General features: G+C 45.7%; 1 protein-coding gene across 10 annotated transcripts in view; it reads right to left on the reverse strand.

Moving 5' to 3' along the window:
* Positions 1-15,069, reverse strand: part of PIAS2 (protein inhibitor of activated STAT 2) — a 32,493-nt gene that overhangs the window by 2,043 nt on the left and 15,381 nt on the right. For 6 of the 10 annotated variants that reach the window (XM_075411813.1, XM_075411810.1, XM_075411809.1 and 3 more), the window contains exons 6-13: positions 10,720-10,854; positions 7,827-7,932; positions 7,146-7,219; positions 6,123-6,283; positions 5,396-5,529; positions 4,780-4,951; positions 2,423-2,562; positions 636-673 (exon numbers count right to left, since the gene is read on the reverse strand). In XM_075411813.1, coding sequence (XP_075267928.1) covers positions 636-673; positions 2,423-2,562; positions 4,780-4,951; positions 5,396-5,529; positions 6,123-6,283; positions 7,146-7,219; positions 7,827-7,932; positions 10,720-10,854 — 960 coding nt within the window. The other 4 variants (XR_012761985.1, XR_012761984.1, XR_012761986.1 and 1 more) reach the window with 3 other exon arrangements.

Genomic DNA, 15,069 nt, shown 5'->3' on the forward strand with positions numbered 1-15,069 from the left:
CAATACTCCCCCACACTGAAAGGCTGTGGTCTGTATAAGCAGCCAGACACAGTAAGAATCATTCTCCCTAGCTGTGTAAGGTTTAAGTTTCCAGGGAAGGGAAAGCACTGCCTAGTTACTTTTGACCTACAGAATTTCCAAAGCCAATAGGGCCTAGGTGTTACATGGAGGGATTTATTGTGAAAGTGTTCATCCATGTGCCCATTAAATTAATGAAGATATTTTCTTTAAAACTTAATGTTCTACTAATATCAAAACTAACAACAATCAGTGAAGTATATTTACAGAGCTTAATCTGCCTTACGGATACACAGTACAAACTAAGACCGTGAAGTGCACGATGGGTGTATTCACGTTAGTGCTCTGCAAATATCCAATTTAGAAAGACAAACTCTCAATAAGAAGCGAGTTTCCACGCCTGGGTTTATATCCCAATGAGGCTAAACCGAACCCTCCCTTACTGTGCCTTCATCACTACGTCTTCATGGGAAAGTGGATTTTCCTGGTCTGTGGTTAGGGCTAAGCAAGTGGACCGCAAACATGATATGGATGATGACAGCATCCCGATAGTTACTCAAGTACTATGTCACAAAAAGAGACTCAGAAATTAACCCCGCAGCAGTTTAGAAACATACCTGTGAATCAACGGGGATTAGAGAAAGAAAATCCAGACCTAGAAAGAAGAGAAGGATAATAAATTGATGCATCTTCTCTTTTATTCATACACAACTTTTTTTGTGGTCGTAGAACAGATTTTGCAATTTTGTTACACAGTTTCTAAATGGAATATACCACGGTGACACCATTCTCAAAGACTACTTCAGGCAGCAGCAAAACAAGTTATCTAGTACAAGTGGCTCTTTTTAACAATGAGAATGACATAATGATGTAGTATTATTATTCACGGGATATTGCAGGGTGGTTCAATGCGGTTGCTTAGATGGAGGTTGCCGTTTGGAGCTGTTGGTTCACAATGCAAGTTTCACTGCATATTGTACCTGACTTGGCCAAACTGGGACATGAAGAGTGTCATCACATTAAAGATGCTGGAATGAAGTAAAGTCACAACATGCACAAGTCCAAAAACAAGCAGCAGGTCTCTTCCTCCACCCACGGGCAGCCAATAAGGAAACATTTCTAATATCATCCCCGTTTTGTGTCTAGACAAATAAAAGGAACGAAGAAGAGGAAACTACAAGTAGTTCAACGTATATCCTCTATGAGCAGTGACAACTAGCGTCCATCGTTTACACCATTAGCGTGTAAGCATTTATGGCAAGACGTTTAAAATCAGGAAACCAATGAGAAATTACAGCCTTTTTTGGTTCGTTTCTAAATATTGGCCTTGTGTTTGCTATGTCAACAGAAAGAAATGGTAAACTTACTCCCTCCCTCCTCCCTCGCCTCCAAATCTATTCCGGCCAGTGACATCTCTCCTCCTCCGTTAGAGAAAAATTTTGAAGGAGACTCAAGCTCAGCTTCTTTTGTTCTTGCACGTTCTAGAACTTCAGAGATGGACAACAGTTCTAGACTTCCATTCCAGCCAGTTTTGGAAGACAACCAATTCCTTAACGAGGGAGAAGTGGAGGGAGGGAGCAGTAAGGGAGCCAAAATGGACAGAGAAACAAGGGGAATGATATCCATCCCATTGCCAAACTGGTGCTGAAAGAAGAGGAAAAAACCCAGAGATGTTGCAGGGGAGAAATGGAGACAGGCAATGGAGCGGGAAGAGGGAAGTACAGGAGGCCAGTGTGACACCTGTCACCACAAGTCACCATTTCCCGGGCTCTGGGTTCGCTACGGCCGGCAAAGAGAACCCCCAGAGTCCCTACACACAGTGTTCTTTTCAAGGAGCCAGGATAGAAAACAATCAGTATCCCCACCTTTTGTCTGATATTTAGCAGCAGTGTTGAAGAATACATCATAGGCATTTAGGGTATGTCTAGGTAAAGAAAGTCAATAGAGGTCAGCTTACATATTGTAGCTCACCTTAACCTTTTTCATACAGTCTAGACAGAGCACCACGAGAATCAGCTAGCAGAGTCTCTCTACGTCTAGGGCTGGGATGAGTCAGTGCCATCGCACGTCCATAACTTAGGCAGCTGCTCTCCCTCGCGTCTACGACACGTAACGACCGGATGTCTACACAAAGTCTAACTGCGTCTAGCGAGAAGCGTTTCTGGCTGCTGTTCCAAAGGGCCCGTCTGTACCCCAGGAGCAATGTTTTTCACATCACTGTTGCGAAGTGCAACCTGAAACTGGAAAGACAGCCTGTACTGGTCTTGTCTAGACACCACATCAGCACAATACTGCATATAGTCTTGTTCCATTAAAAAAACAAGTTGATCAGTTCTCCAGTTGTCACCCACCCCGCAAATTAATCACGCTGTCAGAATACACATTAAAAATAGCCACCACCTACCTGGCAAGTCTGATGAAATACTGGATATTGGTGGGTGATGGAATGGTACTGGGTAGTCTGTTAATGAAGGAGGAATAGCAGTAGCGTCGACCGTTGTCACGCTGGGCACTCTGACAGTAGATGGCTGATACATGAGAACCCTGTTGCAAACAGCATGGGAAATTACAAACAACCTGGCCATTAGTTACAGAAGAGAAACGATGCACCGCTGTGCACTCATTCACAAGGTCACTACGTTACAACACAGCTACAGCATGGCTACTCACTACACAGTATTCCACTCTAATTTCCTCTTTCATAACAGTCTTCATAATAACATGACCGTATCTTGGCTCTTAACAGCAGCTGTGACATAAGAGCAAGCTGGCATTAAAACAACTGGAGTGCTGGAGTCATTGAGAACAGTCGACCATTCAGAGACAGAAATGGCTGGCTGTGTCTGTGGAGCACCCTGGGAGGGATGCGCAGGCTGCCAGAGTCGGGAGGAGAGCGCTCCTTTCCGTTTCTCCAGGTAGCTGTTCCTCAGTGCTAACCTGTCACGCCAAGGACATGACTGACCCTTACTCAGCCCCTGGAGCACAGGTTACACGTGGGAGTTCACCACTGACCCCATCTTTACTCACAGCCTGAGCCCAAGCTAAGTTCGGCTCTCCAGGAGCACACAACCAGTTCAAACCCTTCTGCATCCCCACCTTCTGCCCAGTTACTTTGTGGCACTGTTAAGGGTGGCACTACAGCAGTTCTGGCACCAGACCCATGCATAAAATCCTTCATAAACTCGAAGTCGGGTGGAAACACCCAGAATCCCGCTCCCAGCTGCTCCCACCAGCCATGAGCGTCACCCACTCAAGTCTTCCTCCCCAGACTGCTGTGTTGCGGCGTTTATGCTACTTCCTATTTCAGAAGCTTGAATTTCAGACCCTCCCTTCTCCAGCACCTCTTACACTTCTGCCTGTGTTTCTTCTGTCTACAGGAAGACACCCCACAGTTTTGCCAAAACTAGCATTCAGGCAACATGCTTTACGGGAGATAAGCTATTCCCCAAAAGCCTGGCTTCGACTTGGATTTGAAGAACGAAAACATGCCATTTCCATACCCAGACAGTAAGGAAAATACATTGGTCACAGACAGACAAGAAAACTCAGTCCTTCTACAGTTAGGGTTGGAGGTAGCCATCTCAGAGAAACACAGGAGGATGGAAGGAAGTCTTGGTGCCTTCTGAAACGTCACCGAGAGATGTATTTGTAGCTATTTCTTTCTTACAAACATAAGAAACAGAGTCTCTCACAGGATTCCTCCACAATCCTCACAAAACCCAACAGCCTTTCAGTATCGTTGCTGAAAGGTGTCAAAGAAGACCAACCATCTGCTCAAACACCACATATTTCCGTGGACTAGAGACACTGTACACCTACTCATTGCTTCAAGAGCTGGCAAAACAGGAGGGCTTTGGTTTTATTACTATTACTTTAGTACAAGACGTAAGCCGCTATGCTGAGAGACACAGACACACACCTCATGCAGGCAGCAACACTAACTAATAAGCCATCACTGGAATCGCCTGGTGGAGCAGTGACTGCTGGTGAGCCTAATCGATGCCCCTCGCTCCCTGCGTGTCTCCTGCACCTATGGGCCAAGAGCAAGAACTTTATGGAAGCCACAGTTACTGCATCCGAGCTGCACAGGTCAGGACAGACAGAAGGAGCCACAACGGTAAAGCAGCTGGTTAAGCCTGCCGCTGAAGTCAGGCACGACTACAAAGATGGAGCAGTTGACAGAGGACTTGGGAAGTTGTTGGTTGTGCTAACCAAGGTGCAGGACTGACTGACAAACACGGCCAACAGTGTCCACGACATTCCAGAGATTAACAGAGAGGTGGAGGAAGAGCTTGTCTTGATTCAAAACAGCAAAGCGCCTCGCTTCCAAGACTGACAGGACGGATGAAACACGCGACACAGCCTAGCTTCCTGGGCACCGGAGCAGATTAGGCAGAGGGTGTAACAGACAGCGAGAGAAAAGCCTTAAGACAACACTAACTTAGCAAGAACGCATGAAACTCCTCCACTTGGCACAATCTGCTTTCTCAGGAGAATACTGTCCGTTACCTTAATCAGCTTCCTTTCCTATGGAGAAATATCCCTGCAAACACAGCAACAGTCAGCTAAAGTCTTTTGTGAGATGTGTGTTTTGCCTGTACAAAGGTACTGTCTCAATACGACCTTCTGCAAGGAGAGGCCTAGAAACTGCCCTCTGGAAGTGTGGAGCTGGATCCCGAAGAGAGATTACAAGTCCATTTGTCTACACATCAGTTTATCTGAGACATTACAGCATAACAACTAACTTTAAAATTGACAAACCCTTTGGTTGGGCTTCCTTGTGTTTCAGACATAAATATGCACTTCCTTTTGGCAGGAGGATCTTCCTCTTCATCGGAAGAGCTTTCTATTGTCAAGTCAATAACGTCAACTTTCTTCTTGCTGACCTCATTGGCCACCGTCACAGAACATGGTTTGCTAACAACACTGGAACCTAAACAAGAGAATAAAATGTCACTGTTTTAAAAGGGTGTTGACATCAGCAGTCTCTATTCGCAACAGAACCAGGAACTCAAATCCTGTTTTAGCTCATCTTCCTGGCCGCTACAGAGAATGTTATGGCCCAGGAACTGTTTTATTAGTGTTCTGTATCACACCGAGAATATTAAAGCGCAAGCTTTAATCTTTTAATTATCCTTTTAATTATCAGTTGAAGGACCTAAAACAAGAGCAACCTTTCATCTTCTTAACTGCTATAATAAAGGGCAAAGACAAAGCCCAAAACCTCATGCTTGTAGAGACACAAGCCTTTCTTTTTAGTTCAAATGACAAAGGTTGGAAATATGAAGCCCTCCACAAACCAAACATCAACATCCAAGCTACGACCAAGTCTCCAAGACTTTTTGTCGGTTTGCAACCAGTACCCAGGTGTACGTACTTTCTATTTTGGTGCACTGTGGACTTGAGACTTTCACAGCTTCTTTCTTTGGCCTCATGGGGCACCAGGAGCCATCCTCTTGGAATTTGATCTCATCCACATCTGAACATTCATTAAGGATTTCCATAAAGAGCCTGAAAAATAAAGTGGTTTCATTTTTTATTCCAAGTGAAATTTTTTTCTTCTAAGTGAAAAGGAGACACAGCTGAAAAGCTCTATGATCACCTTTAGACCCACTGGATGTACTCTCTCCCTAGTTCATCTTACCCAAAAGCCCAGAATTACAGTCTTTGCAGACATCAAAACCTGAAAGGGTATCCCAGCCTACCCATACCCCACTCCAGCACCACAGCAATTCATAGATTTCCATACAGAAGCAGAAACCATCACCCTTTGAATCAAGTCTGACACTTGTTTATGAGTTAAATTTTAAAGTTAACTTCAGAGACAGGGCCATGTAAAAGGGAGCCCTATCCTTAGATGTCCCATCAGGATTGCTCCAGAGGAAATACACTGAGGCTCAAGAGTTTGATGATGCAGTAAGGAGATAAGTTGACGTAGTTCGTTACACAGGAATAGAAACTATGTCTAATGGTTCCTCCCAGTCTAAAGTATTTTGACACAGAAAATAGCATGAAATGTGTAAACCTCAAGTCACAAAAGTAGCTATCAAGTACATCGTGAAAACTTTTAAGCAATTGTGTAATCTGCAAACCCAGTCTCTTACCCATCTAATATTAGGCTCTCATAAGCTGCCTTTTTGTCACAGACAGGGCAGATCCAGGTAGGCTTCTTTTCATTCATTTGAAGATAAAGAGCAGCATCAAAACATTGCAAGTGTGTGCAAGTAACAGCCCGGCATGGGATTGTCAGTCTCATTTTTCCCAGCTGCAGGAGATGCATTTAAAGAGCGTCAGAACAGAAGACAGTGAAGTAGCCCTGGATGGCTCACAATGAAATCGGAGGCAGGCGGTGGAGTTACTGTCTCTCCTCACTACAGAGGTGCCCAGCGCTAACGTCGCTGCAGGCAAACCGAACCCAATCAAAGGCACAATAAAGCCATCCTCGAAGTCTTCACAGAGTTGAAAATGGTCAGAAACATTTCTAATGGACCCGCACCAACATTATTTCTAGGATTTTATTTTTTATTAATAGACCTACTGAAGCACCCGCTTTTACCATTTTCTTTCAGCCACGTTTTGTGAGCTCCAGTTACGTTAGACTCAGAATGGCGTAATCCCCATTTTAACCTTTAGCTTAACAGAGGAGTCACAGGGCCAGTTTCTACCCGGGAAGAGCAACCCCACAGCAGCGTTACCTTGTTACACAGTGATCAATTTTTTTGTTTGTTATAGCAGCTGGCAGTATAAGCAATACCACCAAGATGAGGGGATCCAAAGTTTTAGTTATCACTGTGCCCATTAATTATTCTGTCACCCAATTAGTCTCAACACCTCAACATACACGATTAATCCTTCTAAAGGCCTCACTCTACGCACACGAGGAGCAGCAGTCTGATTCTGACCGCATTACAGCCAAGGCATTCGCAGTTCTAAACCACAGCTGGCTGAGTGCTGCTACAATCAGGTGCTTGCAGATGCACTCTTCTCCCCCACTATTTTATATTAATGAATCAGTATGTAACAAAAACCAGCGAAGTTCCTAAAGCGAGGCCTTTTAAAAGCAGCCCAACTCTGCACCAAAAAATGGAAATACAAATCAGTATTTGGTAATTTCCAGCAGTACTTACAGGACACATCAGAGATACCCGCAGACTGGTTGTGGCAATCTCACTATCAGGATCTGCAGTTAGTTTTTCTTTAACTATTGAAATAAATTAAGAGGTTATACACAGACATCGTTATTTAAAATGCTATTCTTGATTCACCAGTACATGTACTTTATTTCCAGCTACCTAAAAAAAATAAGCATCTAGGAAACTTGTTCACAGCAGTGTCAAACAACAATAGTTTCACTGTTTATAAGCAACTGGCAAACACCGTGCATCACGAGATTGTTTGATGTGCAGCAGATGCACTAACAGCCACAGCGGTTAGTAGAGCAAACTCAACCCAACGTGCGAAGAGATAATCAATAAAATAATCATCGGTGAGTGAGGTACAAGGACAATGACCATCACATGCAAGTGAAGAGAATTCAGGACGTCTGCCTGCACCTCACAGCCCACCACAGTAACTGGTGCTCATGGCATCCCCACTAGAACGTTTCGCATAGGATCTCTAGGCATGCTCCCTACCAGCGCAGCGACCCTCGCTGAAAAAGCACACGATGCCTCAGTAACACCAAAGGGAACCTTTGGGCATGGTCTTTCTTTTCAAAATGCTGCAAATCCCCCTAGTATTACCTAGTTCTATTAGAGAGCCACCCACCACCCTCAGAAAGCACAGACAGGCAAGTTAATTTGACTTACTTAGTGCTCTGGAATGATCGGGGTTTCTGATACCTTTCATTTTTAGCCTCTGCAAAAGCATAGCCGAAGTCAGCTGACGAACGAGATACACAGACATGGAGTAATTCTACAAAAAGAGTGATTAAAGATTAAATACTGATTTCATACCGTACTTCAACCATGACAACAGATATTTACACTAGTTGTAGCATACAGTAAAAACAAAAACATGCCGATTTTTTGCTTAGTGGTTGTGAAAAGCCTTGACAGAAAACTTTGTTACTGTGAAAGAGTCCAACACTCTGCCAGAATACTCCTGCCAATCAAATCCAACTATCCTACCCCAGCTGCGACTTCACCAAGAAGAGGAACTCCACAACCGGGAGACAATCCGGGCTCTTTTCTTGGAAAGATGATTTAGCCTGGCAACACACACCTTCTCATACATGCAGTCTCTAGAGAACTTCTCCTAAATCCTTCCCTTTTTTTCCAGCGTCCATCTGTCACTGGGGAGCTCAGAGACAATCACGTGACAAAAGAAAAGGCGAATGCTCTTTTGGGTGCAAACACACCCTTCGAATGGCACACAGCTGCACCCATTTCTTTGTGCCTTCAGCTTGCTCTGCACTTTTTATCCAATCCTCCTTACACCATACCCACTCCTCTGAGGCTGGCCACGTGCCCTAGCATTTACTACTTTTCCCTAATTCACACCACTTGCCAGCTTTTGTTCACTGTTCACTCTTCAAGGTCACTAATGAAGAGAAAATTCTGCAAGTCCCACTGCTGCAGAATAATAATGGTTTCATCTGTACAACAAGCACAGCCTGCCATGTCTTATCACCACTCCCTGCCAGCCACCTTCTCATGGCTTCTACACCAACTGGGTACAGCACAAGAATTTTAAATAAGAACACCTGCCGCCCTGCTCCTCCTTTACCACCTACAGGAAAACCAGCTTTTACCTAGATGAGCACATGAAGTTATCCAAATGCGTGGAAAACCACTAAGAAAAGATTCCCCCCCCCGCCCTTAAAGAATGACCATACATTGCATTGTTTATTGCCTACAGAATGAATTCTGCAGGCTCAAGTCTGACCAACTCTGTGGGATTGAGGCTTCCTTTGCCCAAAAGCCCTCCACTGTCAGTCAAGGACACACCACTAAGCCCACCGACACTCCACCCTGTCCCAAAGGGTCTCATTTAGAGGACACAGAGACGGCTGCTACGCGAGCTCTGATACTCGGAGCAGGGCACCAACATTAAACCACAGAACTCGCTTTACCTCTCAGGGCAAGGGCAAACGCTGGGACAACCTCCGATTCTTCTGCTTCCAGAAGATGTTTTGGCAGACACAGGGAAGGAAGAAGGCAGGGGTCAGCAGGAGAGGCCAAGACCCCCACACAACCCTACTGTCATTTCAGGGTTCTTGGGCTTTATGACTGGGAAGCAACAGCTTAGATCTTTTCCCCCCACCTCTGTTTTAGAAGAAAAAAAAACAACTTTGCTGTCAGCACTGCCCTTTCATTTATTTTCTAAACATTAGCTTTCTCCTCTCCAATTTCTTTTCAAAATTTTAGTTAGCGTATAAAAGTTTATACTGGAATCTCACTTTGAAACACATGGTGTCTCTGGTCCATAGATTTTGATTTTTGATGAAAAAAAGTTAAGAGGGAAGCTGCTTTGATAGCTGAATGCAGAAGCATTTACACAGCTAACCACAGAGGAATAAATAGTTCTTGACTTACCAACAGCTATTTAAACCCAGGAAGAACTCAGAAATTCCTCACACAGTCCCCTTCTTTCCTTAGTAAATCCATAGGGGGATTTCTGAACACCCACGCAGCCATTTTAAAGGCTAATTCCTTTTCAACTATGATTAATGACTGCAGGCACTAGAAAGCAGCAGGTACCGCATCTCAGCCACCACCCCCTTCACCTCCTGCCACCTGAAGCCTAGCATGCTTTTCCCCCACTGCAGCTTTCCATGAAGTTTAGAACTGAATTATGAAGAGGCTTCAATTGTCTTTTTTTTTCTCCCCCCAGCTCTCCATCCTTCCCCCCATCGAGCCACTTCTCCCTCAGGTCATCCAAACTTCCAGAATACTCTTCATCTGTAATAAACCACACACTGCTCAGATATCCCACATTACAAACACACGCACCGCACAAGTACGGTCCAGCCAACCATGTCTGAGATCCATCAAGCCCAGCTGACACCAATGGCCTGACACCTCCCCAGTAAACCCTTGCCAGCAACCTGGCATCTAAGAGCTTTCCGAGCTGGAAATTCCACCCCTGTTTTGGTTTATTTGCAAGTAGAATTTTAAAATCAACTCAGAGAGGCCATTTTCATGTAAAAAAAGGAATCTCAAAAGAACAGAGACGGAAATATCCATCAACGAGTTCTTCCTATGAAATAAAAATTGCTTTTGTAAAACTGCTCAGTATTACTTGGTTAGAAAATACAAAAACCTCAAAAGCAAGTGTCTGTCTCCACCTCCACAGCCTTGGCACATCTGGTCAGTTTAGAAAAAGTCTTCTCCAATGGACAGTCACAACAGATACTGCGAAGTGTTATTTTGTCATATCTGAACTGTTCTGCACCATTTACACCACGAAAAGATTTTTGGTATTTTGACACACATTTCAGACAACTTCTAACAGTAGGTTTTCCAGTGTGAATTCTGTAATAAAGTCTTTGGAGTCTGTATGCACGTTTTATGAACATGACTGTAAGCTGCCATACTTCCAGAGCAAACTTTGTTTCCTGGCACTGATAACAAGTTCAGCCATTTAATACTAAACACTTGCTGGCGTATGGTTTGCAGCAACACCAGACAGTGGGGGAGAACGAATGCTAGGTGAGCTTGTTCAGACAGCTTTTCACATCCTGCAGAACGTACAGTTTACCTTTCCAATTTCAGAAGCCCAGGAAATGGAAATCTGGTTTGGCACTGCTGACGACAACCTAACTAGAGACGTTATATTCAAGGGGCGCCCAGGTCGCTTCTGCTCAATTCCATTTTTTGGCGGTGGAGCGTATCCCTACGGGAAGAAAGGACAAGAAAAGTGTTAACAAGTCTCCCTGCTGTACTCTGAAACCTGCTGAAACAGACTCAGTTTTAAACAGATCTATGGGAAGCAGGTAAACCTTACTCTGAGAAATACCAGTTTTTGCCAGTCTAACACCATAAGTCAACCACAACTTTGAGGTATTTTTGGTTTCAAAGAGGTTTTACAGAAGTGCTGAAGAGGTGGAAGAGAACAGAGTTTTGATCAATGTTGATGCTTTGTCCTTTCCTCCCCGCCCCCACCCCAAGGACACAGAGCAGAACATCACAAAGACACAGCGAGTCATGAGGAGTTAATTCAGTTTTTCACATCCAGAAAACACCGATTCTATTTAAGAAACAATAAAGTCTTGGAACAAGACTCCACGTCTCCTTGGTGTCTGTTTTGCCTCCCATCAGCTACACCTGGCCCCATCAGTGACAGGTTGTCACCTGTAGTCTGCCAAGGCCCCTGAAAGAAGGCCTGTACATGGAATATCAGCTGTATTTAAGAACTAGTAGGCTTCGCTGTTGTCTGCGGAAACAAAATAAACTAGATATTGTTTGCTCAGCTTTGATGAAGAATTTCATAACCTGCACAGTTTGTCTCTGTAGTTTTATTTCCTATACTATGTGTGCGAATTGAATCAGGAGCCATCCGGTTCAGTTCTGCTTCTAGGCAAGCGCCGGCATCTCGTGAGCAGAAAGTACTCATGTGATGCGAAGGAGCACACGGCCCGAGTGCAGCTTATTCACCTCACCCTGTCACTATGAAAGCAGGCCAGATCTGTAACGGGAACTCTGACAGTCGCTGTTCGGAGCTCATACAGACAGCCTGCGGTCCACCCATCTCAAAACTCCTCCCGCACCAGAAGGATGTGGCCTTGCACAGAAGCAACTGCTGGATTTCATTCGCATCAAGACAGTTCTACACAAGAAACTCTCCCAGAAAGGATATACTGGAAAAACACACACAAATGTACTGATTTTATACCCAGAGAAACACACACATTCACAGCCTAGTGCTTAAAAAGAGTTACTTTGAAAGATGCTAAGTCTGAAAACAAAAACCAGAAGTAAACAGCCTCTTCCACTCCCTAGCCAAGTATACCACAGGATCATCACTGCCTTTAATCCAAGGGGGAGTCAACAGCTGTCCCACCACTTCCCAGGTTTCCAAAGCCCCTGTTAGTAGCCCACACCTTCCACCTGACAACCAAGCCCTGGCTGTGCCTCACCACTGCCCTTGATTAATTTCTGACAGGACTCTTGCTTGCAGTGACGGAATAAGGACTCGGAGCTCCTACAGGCAGGTCTGTCAGGCCAGAGCGGCAGACAGCAACTGCTGGAGAACTCTCTCTAAAATGGTTCTCGCCCCAGCTGAGGGCTGACCCAGTAGCTATCAGGAACCTCACCATGGGTGCTTTAATCTCAGAATATAGAGGCAGCAGATGCGTGGGGACTGCTGACAATTTCACATTCAAAAGAATGAATGGTTTGCCATTTCTTTAGTCAGATATAACAGCTGCAGCCATTGAGAGAGTGTATATCCCAATGGCTTTGCTGTAGTAGGCCTTTCTCCACTACGGTGACTTTACAATGAGCTTACGTGGACGAACACACCATCACTGCAATATTTAGGAGAGTATCTCCACACACACACTGTACCAGCCACAATAATCCTGTTGGTCTCCAACCTAAAATGAAGCTGCCTTGCTTTCAAGAGAGCAAGGATGCAAGTTCTCTTACCTTTCGCAACTTTTTTTTTTTTTTCCTTTTTCAGAGACAGAGTCTGCAACTCATACCCTTCATTTCAGTCAAGGTTTTGATGTGTTCATCCACACAGCAATGACCTTGAGATCAGATTCCATCTTGTACTCCTAGAAGATTAAAACCTTCCCTTCCTACCCTTCCAGGACTTAGGTAAAGAGCACTCCGCTTGCTGATCGCAACCAGCATCATCTAGCACCGCTTAGCTAGGCTGCCAGTGCTAGTGGCTACCAAGCTCCAACATTATTCGGGTAGAAGTCTCCCACTCTCCTTGCCAGAACCATACTAGTCAAAGCAGGTGGAATCTGCTATAGCCAGAAACTCTAACAGAAAGCATAATTGCTCTTGTATCTGGCTATTTCCAACCTGCCCTGACACATTTGATTTCGTCCGTTGAAAGAGACCTGCAGTGGTCTACAGAGCTCCCCAAGAAGAAAAGCAAATTACCTCTCTGAACTTTTGCGTTTTGTCTTGCCTACAAGAGAAGTCAACAGGAGAAGCAGCTGCTGTAGTGCATTATGTATAAAATCCTTCTTACTTGCCAAGACACCATGCAAGGCTCTACATTTACTCCTTTTAAGTCAGAACCAACACTGCAAGAGGACGACAAGGACAGTTGTAGGAACACAAGAAAACACCGTATTAATATGAGTTGGCACAACCTGAAGCAGTACTGGCACACAAGGGGCAACGGGCACAAACTGAAGCAGAGGAAGTTCCAGCTGAACGTGAAGAAGAACTTCTTCCCTCTGAGGGTGATGGAGCCCTGGCCCAGGCTGCCCAGGGAGGTTGTGGAGTCTCCTTCTCTGGAGATATTCAAGACCCGCCTGGACAAGGTCCTGTGCAGTCTGCTGTGGGTGACCCACAGAGGTTTCTTCCAACCCCGAACATTCTGTGATTCTGTGATTGCAGCCAAGGAGATGACCAACAGTAATTCAGACATCTGCAGAGGCATGAACTGCTATAGCAGGGAAAACAGAACAGTACTCATTTACGAATTGTGCAAGCTGGCAGTAGAGGCTGGCATCACTGATTAATTACCTAACAGAATCACAGAATGGTAGGGGTTGGAAGGGACCTCTGTGGGTCATCTAGTCCAACCCTCCTGCCGAAGCAGGGTCACCCACAGCAGGCTGCACAGGACCTTGTCCAGGCAGGTCTTGAAGATCTCTAGAGAAGGAGACTCCACAACCTCCCTGGGCAGCCTGGGCCAGGGCTCCGTCACCCTCAGAGTCAGGAAATTCTTCCTCAAGTTCAGATGGAACTTCCTGTGCTTCAGTTTGTGCCCGTTGCCCCTTGTCCTGTCACTGGGAACCACTGAAAAGAGCTTGGCCCCATCCTCCTGACACCCACCCTTCAGATATTTGTAAGCATTTATAAGGTCCCCTCTCAGCCTTCTCTTCTTCAGGCTGAACAAACACAGCTCCCTCAGCCTCTCCTCGTAGGAGAGATGCTCCAGTCCCCTCACCATCCTCGTAGCCCTCCGCTGGACTCTCTCCAGTAGCTCTTCATCTTTCTTGAACTGGGGAGCCCAGAACTGGACACAGTACTCCAGATGAGGCCTCACCAGGGCAGTGTAGAGGGGAAGGAGAACCTCCCTCGACCTGCTGGCCACACTCCTCCTAATGCATCCCAGGATCCCATTGGCCTTCTTGGCAGCCAGGGCACACTGGTGGCTCATGGTCAACCTGTCGTCCACCAGGACACCAAGGTCCCTCTCCACAGAGCTGCTCTCCAGCAGGTCAGCCCCAGCCTGTACTGGTGCATGGGGTTGTTCCTCCCCAGGTGCAGGACCCTGCATTTGCCTTTGTTGAACCTCATCAGGTTCCTCTCTGCCCAACTCTCCAGCCTGTCCAGGTCACGCTGAATGGCAGCACAGCCTGCCAGTGTATCCACCACTCCTCCCAGTTTGGTGTCATCAGCAAACTTGCTGAGGGTACACTCTAACTCTTCCTCCAGGTCATCGATGAAGTTGAACAAGACTGGGCCAAGTACAGACCCCTGAGGGACACCACTAGTTACGGGCCTCCAACTAGACTCAGCGCTGCTGACAACCCTCTGAGCTCTGCCAGTCAGCCAGTTCTCAATCCACCTCACTGACCACTCATCCAGCCCACACTTCCTGAGCTTCCCTAGGAGGATATTATGGGAAACTGTGTCGAAAGCCTTGCTGAAGTCCAGGTAGACAACATCCACGCCTCTCCCCTCATCTACCCAGCCAGTCATGCCATCATAGAAAGCTATTAGATTGGTCAGGCATGATTTCCCCTTGGTGAATCTATGCTGACTACTCCCGATAACCTTCTTTTCCTCCACTTGCTTGTTGATGACCTCCAGGATAAGCTGCTCCATCACCTTTCCTGGGCTGACCAGCCTGTAGTTCCCTGGGTCCTCCTTCTTGCCCTGTTTGAAGATTGGAGTGACATTGGCCTTTCTCCAG

Source organism: Opisthocomus hoazin, chromosome Z (genome assembly GCF_030867145.1).
Source record: "Opisthocomus hoazin isolate bOpiHoa1 chromosome Z, bOpiHoa1.hap1, whole genome shotgun sequence".
Lineage (NCBI taxonomy): Eukaryota > Metazoa > Chordata > Aves > Opisthocomiformes > Opisthocomidae > Opisthocomus > Opisthocomus hoazin.